The sequence below is a fragment of the Salvelinus alpinus genome, chromosome 26, assembly GCF_045679555.1.
Source record: "Salvelinus alpinus chromosome 26, SLU_Salpinus.1, whole genome shotgun sequence".
Taxonomy (NCBI): Eukaryota; Metazoa; Chordata; class Actinopteri; order Salmoniformes; family Salmonidae; genus Salvelinus; species Salvelinus alpinus.
In genome coordinates this window covers 23,894,558-23,909,869 of record NC_092111.1, presented here as the reverse complement: position 1 = coordinate 23,909,869, position 15,312 = coordinate 23,894,558, and the positions used below count along the sequence as shown (strand labels likewise).

The 15,312-nt window shown below is 44.6% G+C and overlaps 1 protein-coding gene across 1 annotated transcript in view; it reads right to left on the bottom strand.

The window, feature by feature from the left end:
* LOC139554981 (E3 ubiquitin-protein ligase TRIM71-like) overlaps window positions 1-15,312 on the bottom strand; it is a 49,357-nt gene that overhangs the window by 19,635 nt on the left and 14,410 nt on the right. The window contains exon 2 of the mRNA XM_071368320.1: window positions 3,741-3,908. Within this exon, the coding sequence (XP_071224421.1) occupies window positions 3,741-3,908 (168 nt within the window). The remainder of the gene's footprint in view (window positions 1-3,740; window positions 3,909-15,312) is intronic.

Sequence of the window (15,312 nt, the reverse complement as noted above, 5' to 3'; positions counted from 1 at the left end):
CTATATTACTGGTATACACTGAGTATGCCAAACATTAGGAACACATTCCTAACATTGAGTTGCACCGCCCCATTTTGCCCTCAGAACAACCTCAATGGACAAGGTCTCTAAAGCGTTCCACAGGGATGCTGGCCCATGTTGACTCCAATGCTTCCCACAGTTGTGTCAAGTTGGCTGGATGTCCTTTGGGCGGTGGACCATTTTTGATACACACGGGAAACTGTTGTGTGTGAAAAACCCAGCAGCGTTGCAGTTCTTGACACAAACCGGTGCGCCTAGCACATACTACCATACCCCTTTAAAAGGCACTTAAATGTTTTGTCTTGCCCATTTACCCTCCACATACACAATCCATGTCTCAATTGTTTTAAGGCAGAAACATCATTATTTAACCTGTCTCCTCCCCTTCATCTACACTGGTTGAAGTGGATTTAAGTGACATCAATAGGCTTTCACCTGGATTCACCTGGTCAGTCGATGTCATGGAAATAGCAGGTGTCCTTAATGTTTTGTATATTGTTTGTCATTTATGTCTCTCCCTCCCTCCATTTCTTTTCCCCCTTCTCCTTACTCTTCCCCCTCTGTTTATCACTCTTTTCCTCCACTCTCTCCCTCTTGTCTTTATCGCTCTTTTCCTACACTCTCTCTTTATCAGTCTGTACCTCTCCCTCCTTCATTTGGGGGGTCAGGGGTGATTTGGACCTCACACTGTTGGGGGGAGGGGCTCTTTTGTGACATCACCCAGAGTGGGGTGTCAAAGGTCACCTAAATCCCCCTGAGGTCATTGACCCCTGATCCATGGCTAAAGACCCACACCCTGGGGAACAAAGCCTGACAGCAGGGTCCTTTCTTCTCCCGCTGGCCGTTTGGGACGGGCAGCTAAAGGTTCAGCATATCAGGACCCCTGGAGACAACAGCAGGAAGGGAGGAGGGGAATGGCTTCATCAATACTGACAGAGAAAGAGAGGGGGGAAGAGAGAGCAAGAGAGTAATAGGAGAGAGAGAGGGAGATTTAGGACTAATTGTAAGCTCAAATGCGTAACTCAAATGACATTGAATTAATGAACTGGGAGATACAGTATGTGGTCCTTGTCCTGTGTGGCTCAGTTGGTAGCGCTTGGCACTTGCAACGCTAGGGTTGTGGGTTCAATTCCCACAGGGGACCAGTATGAAAATATATGCACGCACTACTGCAAGTTGCTCTGAATAAGAGTGTCTGCTAAATAACGAAAATATATATTTAATGTAAAATGTATTCAACTGTTAAGCATCCATAAGGCTGATCATGGTACATGTGGCCAATACAGTAGCAGCTTGGGACACAGGAGGTACAATTGACCAATCAGAAAGCAGCGTAAGGCAGCTCCGGCCAACCAGCAGGTCACAAGTCCAGGGTCGGAGGTCAGAGGAGATAATGGATGTGGAGTGGGCAGAACTATTCTGGTACAGAGGTGGTGTGTGTGCCTGTACGAGGTCTGTATCAGGATATTGAGAGAGGGACTAGTTGTAGAGTGACAATAATGTGGACTCTTCTTATGACGTACATAACGTAACCTTGGCTTAGCTTGCTGGACTAGATAGTGTTTCAGGGTTACGCTCAGTCCTGACCAGGGTAAAGCCAGGTGTACACTACACGATGTCAGCCCCGATTTAGCTGTCCCAGACAAGTTTTTGAGATTGGAGAAATCCCCATGTTGTTGCCTACTCGGTGCGAACAGCCGCCACCGACGCCGATCAATGTCCCCCTCAACCCCCTCAATGTCATCAGACGCAATCTGAGGGCTACAGATCTCATCTTTAATGTCCCAATATTTTCAAACACATTTGATTTTATCGGCACAACATTTGCAATACTCTTGTAGCGTGAGATCTGCAAAGACAAGTTTTGAGAACGGCAATCAGACATAGCCAATGAGAGCTTGCCTGAGAAGAAACCAGTGAGATGATGACATTGTTTTGCATCACCCAGAATGTGTAGACTCTCGAGCAGGGGCCATGACTACTACTAGTATGCATTTGTACTTGCCAAAGCCAATGTGTCAAATCGTTATAGCTCTGAAGTTCACAAGCAATGTTATTCAATTCAAAATGTTAGCTAGATATTACAACTCTGTATGGCAAGCGTGAATGTCTGACTGAAAATATTTCCGAGGCTGCTTTGAGCCACAGCTCGTTGTAGCTACGTAAAATATAATCTCATCATCACATCATTGTTTTAGCGAGACAGCGTGGTATGGAGACTCCTCACAACCAAGTGAAGAATCTTGTAGTGTGTGACCCCTGTCTGTTCCACATTGTTCAGTGTGCGCGCCACTATGTTGGCAAGACACAAAAAACTAAAGGAAAGATGGTTGTTTCATGTGAGAGTCTCAGCGATTTTAGGATTTTGAAAGTCGTTTACTGTACACCTGGCTTTACACACACCTTCCAGTGTCGAAGTTCACAAACATTGCCCAACGTTCCATGGAGGTTACATAAAATCTCACAACTCCTGGTAACTCTGGTTTCCAGGAAGTACTGTAACAAAGCATCCTTTTCAGCATCATACCCATCTGTTTCCAAACCATTCTCAACAGTTCAGAGGGAGTGAACATAATTCTGCGCTCTCCAGTGGACATTCAGAGAATGTGTGTCAGACAGAGTGATTACATCAGTAACTGTTTTTTAACAGTTAACCCTTTGGTACTAATAGGCAAACCTACTCTCAAAATCCATGTCTAATAACACAACACTGTACAACAATAAAGGCGTTTCTTAAAGTAAAGATTTTCTATAACCATATTTTCCATAACCATATTTTCTATAACCAATTAATAGAATACTATTTATGTGTAAAGGTTTTGCTCGTTCTAATATATATATTTTTTATTTATTATTATGTATGTATTGTTTATCTTATTATTGCTAGGTATTACTGCACTGTTGGAGCTAGAAACACAAGCATTTTGCTGCACTTGCGATAACATCTGCAAATCTATGTATGTACACGACCAATAAAATTGGATAACATTTTTCTCAGTCTCAGTGCCAGCTGCTTGTCAGTGAACACGTGGCTGTGTGGGAGGACATGGGTATCAACACCATGGCTGACTAGATACTATCTAGCATAATCAGTAACACCCATCTTCTCTCCTTTCCTCCGTCTTACCCGTCTCCCCTTATACTCCCCTCTTGTTTCACCCCCTCTCTTCCCCTCCCCTCATCCTGCTTTACCATCCCTCTTCTCTCTCTCCTCTTCTCATCCTCCCCGTCTCACCTCCTCCCCCTCACTTCCTCTCTTTCACATGCGTAACTTGCGTAAATGCCATTCTCTGCCCTCCCCTCCTCTCCTCCCCCTATCCACTCCCTCCCCTTTGACCCCCAGTCCTATCCCCTACCCCCGTCACCCCAGGCGACCCACCCCCTCCCAGGGCCAGCTGGCTATGTCTAACCCCATGCTACAGTGATAGGAGAGTGTGGGTGATATGCAGAATATCCCACATTTCTAAACTGGTGCTGGGACAAAAACAACCCTGCACATTGACTCGGTACCAGTACCCCCTGTATATAGCCTCGTTATTTTTATTGTGTTCCTTTTTTTAACTAGTTTTTTAGTAATTATTCTCTTAACTCTTAAATTCTCAAAACTGCATTGTTGGTTAAGGGCTTATAAGTAAGCATTTCACAGTAAGGTTGTATATGGTACATGTGACAAATAAAATTGGATTTATTCGATTTGACACACACACCCAGACACTCACCTGTACAGCCTGTCTTCCTTGCTGTGCGTCGGCCAGTAGCTGGATGGTGATGGCTCTGGAGTCCTGGACAGCATCCTGTAGATAGACCAAGCTGTGGCCCACGTGTCTGCCCACACTACACTCCCTACAGATCGGCACCGAGCACGTCTCACAGAAAAACAGAAACACCTAGACGAGAGAGGGAGAGAGTTCATTAAATCGTGCTATCAAAACATGATCAAATATATAATATATCGTTTTCTAATGGGTTAAGTGCTTTAATATGTTAAGCATTAATTGTCATGGTGAGTGTATGAGATCAGAAACCATTGGGAGATGTTTATTGACTATGAGGTGTGTTGACATGTAAATGCTGCAGTGCCTGTTTGATTGAACACATCCCCTGATCCTCCTCAGGCTCAGAGGGCTGACAGTGAGATAAGACAAGGCTATATGGGGCTTTATGGATCAATACACCAATAAGAAGGGTTAGTACACACACGTACACACACATAAGCTTATATTTGGTTTCAAGAAACTGACTCACTAAGTGAAACCTTCCAAAAGATCATCAACAACTGATCATAACCAAATGCATTGATACATCTATAATTTCAACACATTGAATTATATTTAAATATAAAATAAATTAAATGATTTAATGCTGACTCATTGATAGTCACACGTAACCATTAGAATTACCCCAAACTCCTATACACTGTGATTGGTAACAAAAGACTAATTAAATATGCGCTGAGCGACAAATCCCAGAGCGACAGGGATCAATGTTGTCCAATGTGAGTAGAGCGGAGGGGGGTGGGAACAGCAATCAATCCATCAATAATGGCTACGGTCCCAGGGGAGGCATGATATAATGACTCACGCACACACACTTTACTTTATGCTACTCCTTTCCTTTTATCCTCTGCTCCATCCCTCTCTTTTCCTCCTCCAGCCCCTCCACACCTCCTCCCATCCCCCTTCTTCAACCTCTCCAAGGGGAGGGCAGAACAAAAGGATGGAATGCAGCTGCGTATAGATGGAGGGGTGAGGGTCAGACAGGAGAGAAAGTCTTCCATCTCCAACCAATGAGCTGAATCATCCTGATCATTAGATCCTAAAACACATCTGCTCTTCACTCTTCTTATCATGTTGTTTTTCCTTTCCCTTTTTTCAAAGACATCAGATAGATTGGACTAACTAAAAAAGGACTTTGATATTTCAATATGAAGGAGGAAAAACCAACATAATTGAGCATTCAGCATCCCTTTAATTACATATTCTAATTGATCATTAGACACACAAAATAAAGTTTTGCTTTTCTGAGAAGAGACAGAAACTGGCTGAAGGATTTTGACCATTGTTGTGTCAAGCATGGTTGCGATGTTGAGATGAGACTTACAGAGAGAACAGTAGTGTCATGTTTTCACTGTAGATAGATTACATGGCCAGTTGTATAAAGACAATTACTATAGGGACTTCACCACCACTATCATGTCAGCTGTAACAATGAGTCACACACACAGGCTGGAGTTTCTTGTGGATTACATAACACCTGGAATGGATTTAATATTATTGACTGACCCACACAGGATCCACTAGCAGGAGGAGTAGATTCCCCAATTCCCCAGATTCATAGCCTCCAAGAATACATCACACACACACACACACACACACCCACACACACCCACACCCACACCCACACACACACACACACACACACACACACACACACACACACACACACACACACACACACACACACACACACACACACAATCCTTGTGGGGACCAAAAATTGTCTGAATTTTCCTTGTTTTAGTATCCTTGTGAGGCCTTCTGGTACCCATAAGCATAGTTATTAAACAAACACACAGACAAATTCTCTAGGCATTCCATGAGCCTGAGTGACAACACAACACACACACGTTGACAACAACAAACACACAGAAAGCACATGACACAGAAACATGAAAAACAAGATGTGTTTCAGAGAAAAGCTGACATCATAGGTGTGCTACCACGTTAGCGGGGGTTGTAAATTCTACACAGAACATTCTAGAACCAGAGGAGGCCTTTAGGGACAATAATTCACAGAGTCGCGCACACACACCACCCCAATCCACTCCTGATCACAACCACTGTCCTCCTAGCTATTGTAACCATTTATGCAGGCTTTATAACTGTTTATGACCCCACTAAGCAGGCTGTGTGACCCTTGACCATAAAGTCATAAAGCCAAGACCAGGCTCTATTCTCTGCTCCCTGTGTTCAGCTCTCAGGTCCCAATAAAGCATTACCATTTTAAAAGAAGAAAAGAAAGACAGGTTCCTATGGGAAAGGGAAGGGAAAGGGGATACTTAGCACATCTGAATGCATTCAACCGAACTGTGTCTTCCGCATTTGAATTTAAAAAAAAAAATATATATTTTACCTTCATTTAACTATGCAAGCCAGTTAAGAACAAATTCTTATTTACAATGACGGCTTACCCTGGTCAAACCCGGACGACGCTGAGCCAATTGTGCGCCGCCCTATGGGACTCCCAATCACGGCCAGATGTGATACAGCCTGGATCAGAGAGGTGGGGTGAGCTGCCTTAAATCAATGTCCACTGCCTTGCTCAAGGGCAGAAGGGCATTTTTCCCACCTTGCTGGCTCAGGGATTTGAATCAGCAACCTTTCGGTTACTGGCCCAACACTCTAAACCACTAGGCTACCTGCCGCCCCTATGGTATGTGATAGTACAACTGCCAATGACAGGAGAGAATGACACATATTTGACCTTCTATGTATGCATGCATGTCACACATACACTCACCCACGTAAGCGGAAACATTGCACATAAACCCACGCAAATACATACACACACCAGAGGAAGGAAAACATGGAAGGTGTGTGAAATGGGTTGTGGACTGGGGAGCCTGGGGGCCTTCTGGGAAGGATGTCACACACACTCGCTCATACACACACACACACACACACACACACCCATAAAAACCCTTTCAGTGAAGCAGAGCTACAGCGAAGTGAGTTATTGTATTTCATTAGTGCACCGGACATTACTGCTCCCTCTCTCCCCCTAAGCACAGAATGCCCCCCCCCCCCCCCCCCCCCCAACACACACACACACATAAACCTCCTTCTTTCAAAGTAGAATAATAACAGTAACATAAAGCTAAACAATTTACATGGTGGCTAATGGCTATCTCTGGTATACAAAGCTAAATGTTACCATTGTGGCTAGCTGTCTGGTTTGCTACAAGGTTAGCATGGTTGCTAGCTCTCTGGTAAAGAAAGCTAATGGGTTAGCAGCACGGTGGCTATTAGCGCTCTGGTTTATAAAACTAAAAGGTTAGCAAGCATGGTGGCTAGCTCTCTGGTAAACAAATATAAAACGTTGGCAATAGCATTGTAGTGGTAGTTAGGACTGGAATTCACATTCCTTGTAGCCAAAGGGATATGGGGGAGGGGGTTGAATAGCCAGTAACATCACACCATGGTGTCAGAAGCTCAACCTGCCTTGGAGAAACACTGTAAAAAAAAATAACATTTTTGTAGAACAACCATTACTGCTTCACATTATCCCTTTCATACACACACCAAAATGCCACAAATTTACCATGTCTGCTTTGTTGTATATCTCAAAGAGGAATGGGGTAAAAAACAAAAACAGGGTAAATTAAAACCCCACTAAAGACCTAGTCATGATTCCTGCATTTTCACAGAAAATGTGTGAATGGTTCTCTGCTTCTTAGCAGGTAAATTAATTTATACTTCTAGTGTTTAACACCTCCCTAATTTGAAATACAAAACAGACCCCATGATATAACAACACCCCCCCACCCCCCATAAAAGGGGCGTAAATGAGTGGAGGTCTGAAAGGGGGTCATATAAAATCAAATGTTATTTGTCACATGCGCCGAATACAACAGGTGTAATGCTTACCGTGAAATGGTTCCTTACATACCCTTAACCAACAATGTAGTTAAGAAAATAGAGTTAAGAAAATATTTACTAAATAGGTCATTTGTACACGTAGGTAGGGGTAAAGTTTTGGGGGGGCCTTTTTTGGGCCTTCCTCTAACACTGCCCAGTATATAGGTCTTGGATGGCAGGAAGCTTGGCCCCAATGACGTACTGGGGCACTACCCTCTGTAACGCCTTACGGTCGGATGCCGAGCAGTTGCCATACCAGGCGGTGATGCAACTGGTCAGGATGCTCTCGGTGAGGCAGCTGTAGAACTTTTTGAGGATCTTGGGACCTATGCCAAATCTTTTCAGTCTCCTGAGGGGGAAAGGCGTTGTCGTGCCCTCTTCACAACTTTCTCGGTGTGTTTGGACCATGATAGTTTGTTGGTGATGTGGACACCAAAGAACTTGAAACTCTCGACCCGCAACACTACAGCCCCATTGATGTGAATAGGGGCGTGTTCAGCCCGCTTTTTCTTGTAGTCCACGATCATCTCCTTTGTCTTGCCCACATTGAGGGAGAGGTTGTTATGCTGGCACCACACTGCCAGGTCTCTGACCTCCTCCCTATAGGCTGTCTCATCGTTGTCGGTGATCAGGCCTACCACCGTTGGGTCGTCAACAAACTTAATGATGATGTTGGAGTCGTGCTTGGCCACACAGTTGTGGGGGAACAGGGAGTACAGGAGGGGACTAAGCACGCACCCCTGAGGGGCCCCAGTGTTGAGGATCAGCGTGGCAGATATGTTGTTACCTACCCTTACCACCTGGGGCTGGCCCATCAGGAAGTCCAGGATCCAGTTGCAGAGGGAGGTGTTTAGTCCCAGGGTCCTTAGCTTAGGGATGAGCTTTGAGGGCACTATGGTGTTGAATGCTGAGCTGTAGTCAATGAGAATTCTCACATAGGTGTTCCTTTTGTCCAGGTGGGAAAGGGCAGTGTGGAGTGCGATTGAGATTGCGTCATCTGAGGATCTGTTGGGGCGAATTTTGTGTGTGTGTGTGTGTGTGTGTGTGTGTGTGTGTGTGTGTGTGTGTGTTGGAGTGGGTCTTGGGTTTCTGGGATGATGGGGTTGATGTGAGCCATGAACAGCGCTTCAAAGCACTTCATGGCTACCGACGTGAGTGCTACGGGGCAGTAGTCATTTAGACAGGTTACCTTCGCTTTCTTGGCCACTGGGACTATGGGGGTCTGCTAATAAGCATTTCTTATAAGAGTCCGGATTAGTGTCCCACTACTTGAAAGCGGCAGCTCTAGCCTTTAGCTCGTTGTGGACCTTGCCTGTAATCCATGGCTTCTGGTTGGGATATGTACGTACGGTCACTGTTGGGATGATGTCGTCTATGCACTTATTGATGAAGCCAGTGACTGAGGTGGTATACTCCTCAATGCCATTGGATAAATCCTGGAACATATTCCAGTCTGTGCTAGCAAAACAGTCCTGTAGCGCAGCATCCGCATCATCTGACTGCTCCCGTATTGATCGAGTCACTGGTACTTCCTGCTTTAGTTTTTGCTTGTAAGCCGGAATCAGGACGATAGAATTATGGTCAGATTTGCCAAAAGGAGGGCGAGGGAGAGCTTTGTACATGTCTCTGTGTGTGGAGTAAAGGTGGTCTAGAGTTTTTTTCCCCCTGGTTGCACAAGTTTTTTCCCCCTGGCTGGTAGAAATTAGGTATAATGGATTTAAGTTTGCCTGCATTAGAGCGCATTAGAGCGCTGCTTCTGGATGAGCATTTTCTTGTTTGCTTAGTCCCAGCGTCGGTTTGTGGTGGTAAATAGATGGCTGCGAAAAATATATATGAAAACTCTCTTGGTAGATAGTGTGGTCTACAGCTTATCATGAGATACTCTACCTCAAACGAGCAATACCTCGAAACTAGCTTAATATTAGACATCGTGCACCAGCCACGACTCTGTGAAACATAAGATATTACCGTTTTTAATGTCCCGTTGGTAGGATAGTCTCGAATGGAGCTCATCCAGTTTATTCTCCAGTGATTGCACGTTGACCAATAGAACTGATGGTAGAGGCGGGTTATCCACTTGCCGGCGAATTCTCACAAGGCACCCTGATCTGCGACCCGTGTATTTCCTTCTTTTCTTCATGCGAATGACGGGGATTTGGGCATTGTCCGGGAGCAATATTACAGCCTTTGTGTCTGTCACGCCCTGACCTTAGTTCCTTGTTTATGTCTCTATTTTGGTTTGGTCAGGGCGTGAGTTGGGGTGGGCATTCTATGTTTTGTTCTATGTTTTGTATTTCTAGGTGTTTGGCCTGGTGTAGTTCTCAATCAGAGGCAGCTGTCTATCGTTGTCTCTGATTGAGAACCATACTTAGGTAGCCTCATTCCCACCTGTGCTTGGTGGGTAGTTGATTTCTGTTTTGTGTATTGCACCTTGCAGGACTGTTTGTTTGTCGTTTTGTTGTTTTGTTCAAGTGTTCGTATTTATTAAAAGTATTATGAATACTTACCACGCTGCACCTTGGTCCTCTCCTTCCATCATTCGTTACAGTGTCAGACTCATTAAAGAAAAAATCTTTGTCCAGTTTTTAGGTGAGTAATCGCTGTTCTGATATCCAGAAGCTCTTTTTGGTGGGTAGTTGAGTCCTTTTCTCTGAATAACAGATCTGACTCAGCCCCAGATACCACAGCTATATCTATACCCTGATTGACAACAGAGAACTTGTCTAACAAGTGGAAAAGTGACTTTAACTGACGGGAGGACACATCGTATAAGACGAGTTCTGAATACTACCATTCGTCCCCAAGGACTAATAATATTTTATATAGAGTATTTCTCTGAGAGTTTACAAATGTGGATTTGCATAGTTTCTTTCTATCCCTCCCTCCCTCTCTGTCTCTGTCACCTACACAGACATGCACGCACACTCCAACGCAAACATGTACTCTGCCACAAGCTGTAAGGATGTCTCTTTGTTTACATGCCTCATCCCAGCAGGGTCAACAATAACAAAGATGGACAGAAAGGTATGATGATAACTATACAGGACTGGACAGATCTGACATTAGTTACAGGTACAGTTCCTCATATGCCACCAGATATGGATTGTAGGAGGAACGGATGGAATAGGAGAGTGAGGAAGAGGGGGAAGAGTGAGGAAAGAATGAGGGTATAGAGAGAGGGAGCCTGACAAACTACAGTGCATTCTGAAAGTATTCAGACCCTTTGACTTTTTCCACATTTTGTTACGCTACAGCCTTATTTTAAAATGGATTAAATCAATACAAATCCTCAATCTACACACAACACCCCATAATGAAAAAGCAAAAAAAGTTTTTGAGAAATGTTTGCAAATTTATTAAAATAAAAAAGTGTTCAGACCCTTTGCTATGAGACTCGAAATTGAGAAAAGGTGCATCCTTTTTCCATTGATCATCCTTGAGATGTCTCTACAACTTGATTGGAGTCTGCCTGTGGTAAATTAAATTGATTGGACATGTTATTGAAAGTCACACACCTGTCTATCTAAGGTCCCACAGTTGACAGTGCATGTCAGAGCAAAAACCAAGCCATGAGGTCGAAGGAATTGCACGTAGAGCACAGATCTGGGGAAGGGATGAAAAAATTGCTGCAGCATTGAATGTCCCCAAGAACACAGTGGCCTCCATCATTCTTAAATGGAAGAAGGTCGGGAACCACCAAGACTCTTCTTAGAGTTGGCCGCCCGGCCATACTGAGCAATCGGTGGAGAAGGCTCTGACAGAACTCCCGAGTTCCTCTGTGGAGATGGGAAAACCTTCCCGAAGTACAATCATCTCTGCAGCACTCCACCAATCAGGCCTTTATGGTAAAGTGACCAGATGGAAGCCACTCCTCAGTAGAAGGCTCACTAACTTCAAGCATCGGCTGTCAGAGCAGCTGACCGATTACGGCAGCTGTACACAGCCCATCTGTAAATAGCCCATCCAACCAACTACCTACCTCATCCCCATATTTGTTTTTGTTTTTCTGCTCTTTTGCACACCAGTATTTATACTGGCACATCCTCATCTGCACATCTTTCACTCCAGTGTTAATTGCTGAATTGTAATTACCTCGCCACTATGGCCCATTTATTGCCTTACCTCCTTACTTCATTTGCACACACTGTATACAGATTTCCTATCGTGTTATTGACTGTACGTTTGTTTATCCCATGTGTAACTCTGTGTTGTTGTTTTTGTTGCACTGCTTTGCTTTGCTTTATCTTGGCCAGGTCGCAGTTGTAAATGAGAACTTGTTCTCAACTGGCCTACCTGGTTAAATAAAGGTTAAATTAAAAAAAAAAATTTAAAACATGACAGCCCGCTCGGAGTTTGACCAAAAGGCACCTAAAGACTCTCAGACCATGATAAACAAGATTCTCTGGTCTGATCAAACCAAGATTGAATTATTTGACCTGAATGCCAAGCGTCACGTCTGGAGGAAACCTAGCACCATCCCTACGGTGAAGCATGGTGGTGGCAACATCATGCTGTGAGAATGTATTTCAGAGGCAGGGACTGGGAGACTAGTCAGGATCGAGGGAATGATGAACGGAGCAAAGTACAGAGAGATCCTTGATGAAAACCTGCTCCAGAGCGCTCAGGACCTCAGACTGGGGCGAAGGTTCACATTCCAACAGGACAACGACCATAAGCACACAGCCAAGACAACAGAGGAGTGGCTTCGTGACAAGTCTCTGAATGTCCATGAGTGGCCCAGCTAGAACCCGGACTTGAACCCGATCAAACATCTCTGGAGAGACCTGAAAATAGCTGTGCAGCGACGCTTCCCATCCAACGTGACAGAGCTTGAGAGGATCTGCAGAGAAGAATGGGAGAAACTCCCCAAATGCAGGTGTGCCAAGCTTGTAGCGTCATACCCAAGAAGACTCGAGGCTGTACTTGCGGCCAAAGGTGCTACAACAAAGTACTGAGTAAAGTGTCTGATTACTTATGTAAATGTTATATTGCTGTTTTTTCTAAAACACTGTTTTTGCTTTGTCATTATGGGGTATTGTGTGTAGATTGATGTGGGGAAAAAATGTTTTAATCAATTTTAGAATAATCAATTTTAGAAAAATTGTAGGGGTCTGAATACTTTCCGAATGCACTGTACCTGCTCCTGGTGTGGTGGGGCAGAGGCACGCATGCACACACACACCATTCTAACAGAGCAAAGCTGGGTGTGTGAAACAGAACTGAAGCAGCTGGTAGGTATTTTGTTTTGCTTGTCTGACATGCACACTGAGTGTGTGTGTAGGAGCTGGGTCTGTGAGGTCAAGGGTCAGGCAGATATCCTCCATCACAGTGACACCATGAGACCTGACACACACACACACACACACACACACACACACACACACACACACACACACACACACACACACACACACACACACACACACACACACACACACACACACACCAGCGTGTCAGCCTAAAGAGAGTGATCCGTACATGGAAGTGTCCTGCTTACACAAGAAAGCTGACACTTCCACATGAGTGCATGCCTCGGTGTGCAAAGAGTATCATAGTACACACACATGCACGGAAGAGATGCAGACAGAAAAATTAGCAGTCGATATAAATAAGCTTCATTTAATGACAGTGTGTGTGTGTACACACCAACGACACAAACAAAACAACTACTGATTTTTTTAAATTCCCAATGAGATCACCAGGTTAAAGAAATTATGACAAAAGAAGAAGAGAGTAGACTAAGAAAAATAATCTCTCTAAGACAGAGAAGGTGTGTTGTCAGAGGGGAACGCAACAAAGGGACACACACAGACACGCTCACGCACACATTGGGGCAGTTCTCTAATTGTGAGGCACATGTTGTGAATTAAGGCCCTGGAATTCCGACTCCAGATAATCTAACTCTGCTGGCCGCTCAGAAACACACACACACACACACACACACACACACACACACACACACACACACACACACACACACACACACACACACACACACACACACACACACACACACACACACACACACACACACACTCTTCAGAGGATAAATGCCCACAGATGGAAGATACACGAAGGAGAAACTTCAATGCCTGCCCTCCACAAACACACCCAGGCCAGACAGAAAGACATTTCCATGAGGTGTATTGACAGTCAACAGCCCCTCCAAGGAATAATCACAATTGTCTTCAACAAACTGCTGATGAGAAACACAGACCTGCAGAGAGCTAGGGAAATCCAAGATGTGTTTTTGTGTGTTTTTATATATAAACTCACACAAACACACACACACACTATATATATATATATATGTGTGTTTGTGTGTGTGTGTGTATAAAAGGGAGAGAGAACTTGAGGAGGCCCAAATTCAGTTACGGGAATTCCTTTGCTCTTGTATCGGTCTCAGCTCTGGGTCGAGTTTCCTCCTAAGGCCTCACAAACTGACTCTGTGTGTGTGTGTGTGTGTGTGTGTGTGTGTGTGTGTGTGTGTGTGTGTGTGTGTGTGTGTGTGTGTGTGTGTGTGTGTGTGTGTGTGTGTGTGTGTGTGTGTGTGTGTGTGTGTGTGTGTGTGTCAGATAAAGCTCTCCTTTCTGATGTGTTCTCTCTGATCGTGTTCTGGCAGTAGGAACCTAAAGCCAGTCGTTCGCTTGGGGAATCATTTCAGCACGACAAAGAAATAGACTCTGTGGGAGGCCCGATAGCTGCAATCCAATCCTTCTGGGCACTAACAACACAATGGTGTGGGTGTGTATCAAATCACATTTTATTTGTTGCATACACAGTTTAGGAGATTTTATAGTGGGTGCAGCGAAATGCTTGTGTTATGCGAAATGTGTGCAAGTGTTTTTTCTCATCTCTAGAACTGGTTTTAGCCTCACAACCAGTAGTAGTAGTAGCTGAACATACTGATCAACCAGTAGACAAGGAAATGGAGAGAGGTTGGGGGAGGTGTGTGAAGAAAGACTAACAATGAGAGTGACTTGTGTGTTGATGTGGAAATGAATGTTACACTGAGCTACAATGCAAGGACACCCCTCTTCATTAAAACAATAGGCCCATGAGTAAAACCTACCTCCCATGGGACAGGGGGGGAGCATGAAACCGATTAGTTAAAACCTTTTGCCTTACCCGTACAGTGCATATTTTGTGTGTGTGTGTGCGCGCGCGCATCTGTCCATCCCCCAGCCTAACCCAGTGACACTTCACCCCTCACCTCTGACCCCCTAGCTAAAAAAAGACCCAGAGATGGGAAGTGTGTGTGTTGGGGGCGAAAATAATGACAACCTTTCAATAGCATAGCTCCTCCTTTGGACAGAGCTGTGTGTGTGTGTGTGTGTGTGTGTGTGTGTGTGTGTGTGTGTGTGTGTGTGTGTGTGTGTGTGTGTGTGTGTGTGCACGTCCAATTTTCGATCACCATTGCTTGCATGACAGAGCCCATGAGAAGAAGAAGGGATGACAGGGATCTGTCACACGCACGCTCATCAGTGAGGGAGTTTGATAAAGCTGAACCGCGGTGCACCGGACTATGGCTGGTGAAGTGAATGGGCAAAAGCGTTTTATATATAAAGCATATGTTTGAATTTTCAAACTACTTTTTATTGGGAAGGCAGATAAAACGTTTCAAGTTTGGATGTGAAAACCCAGAATCCTACTC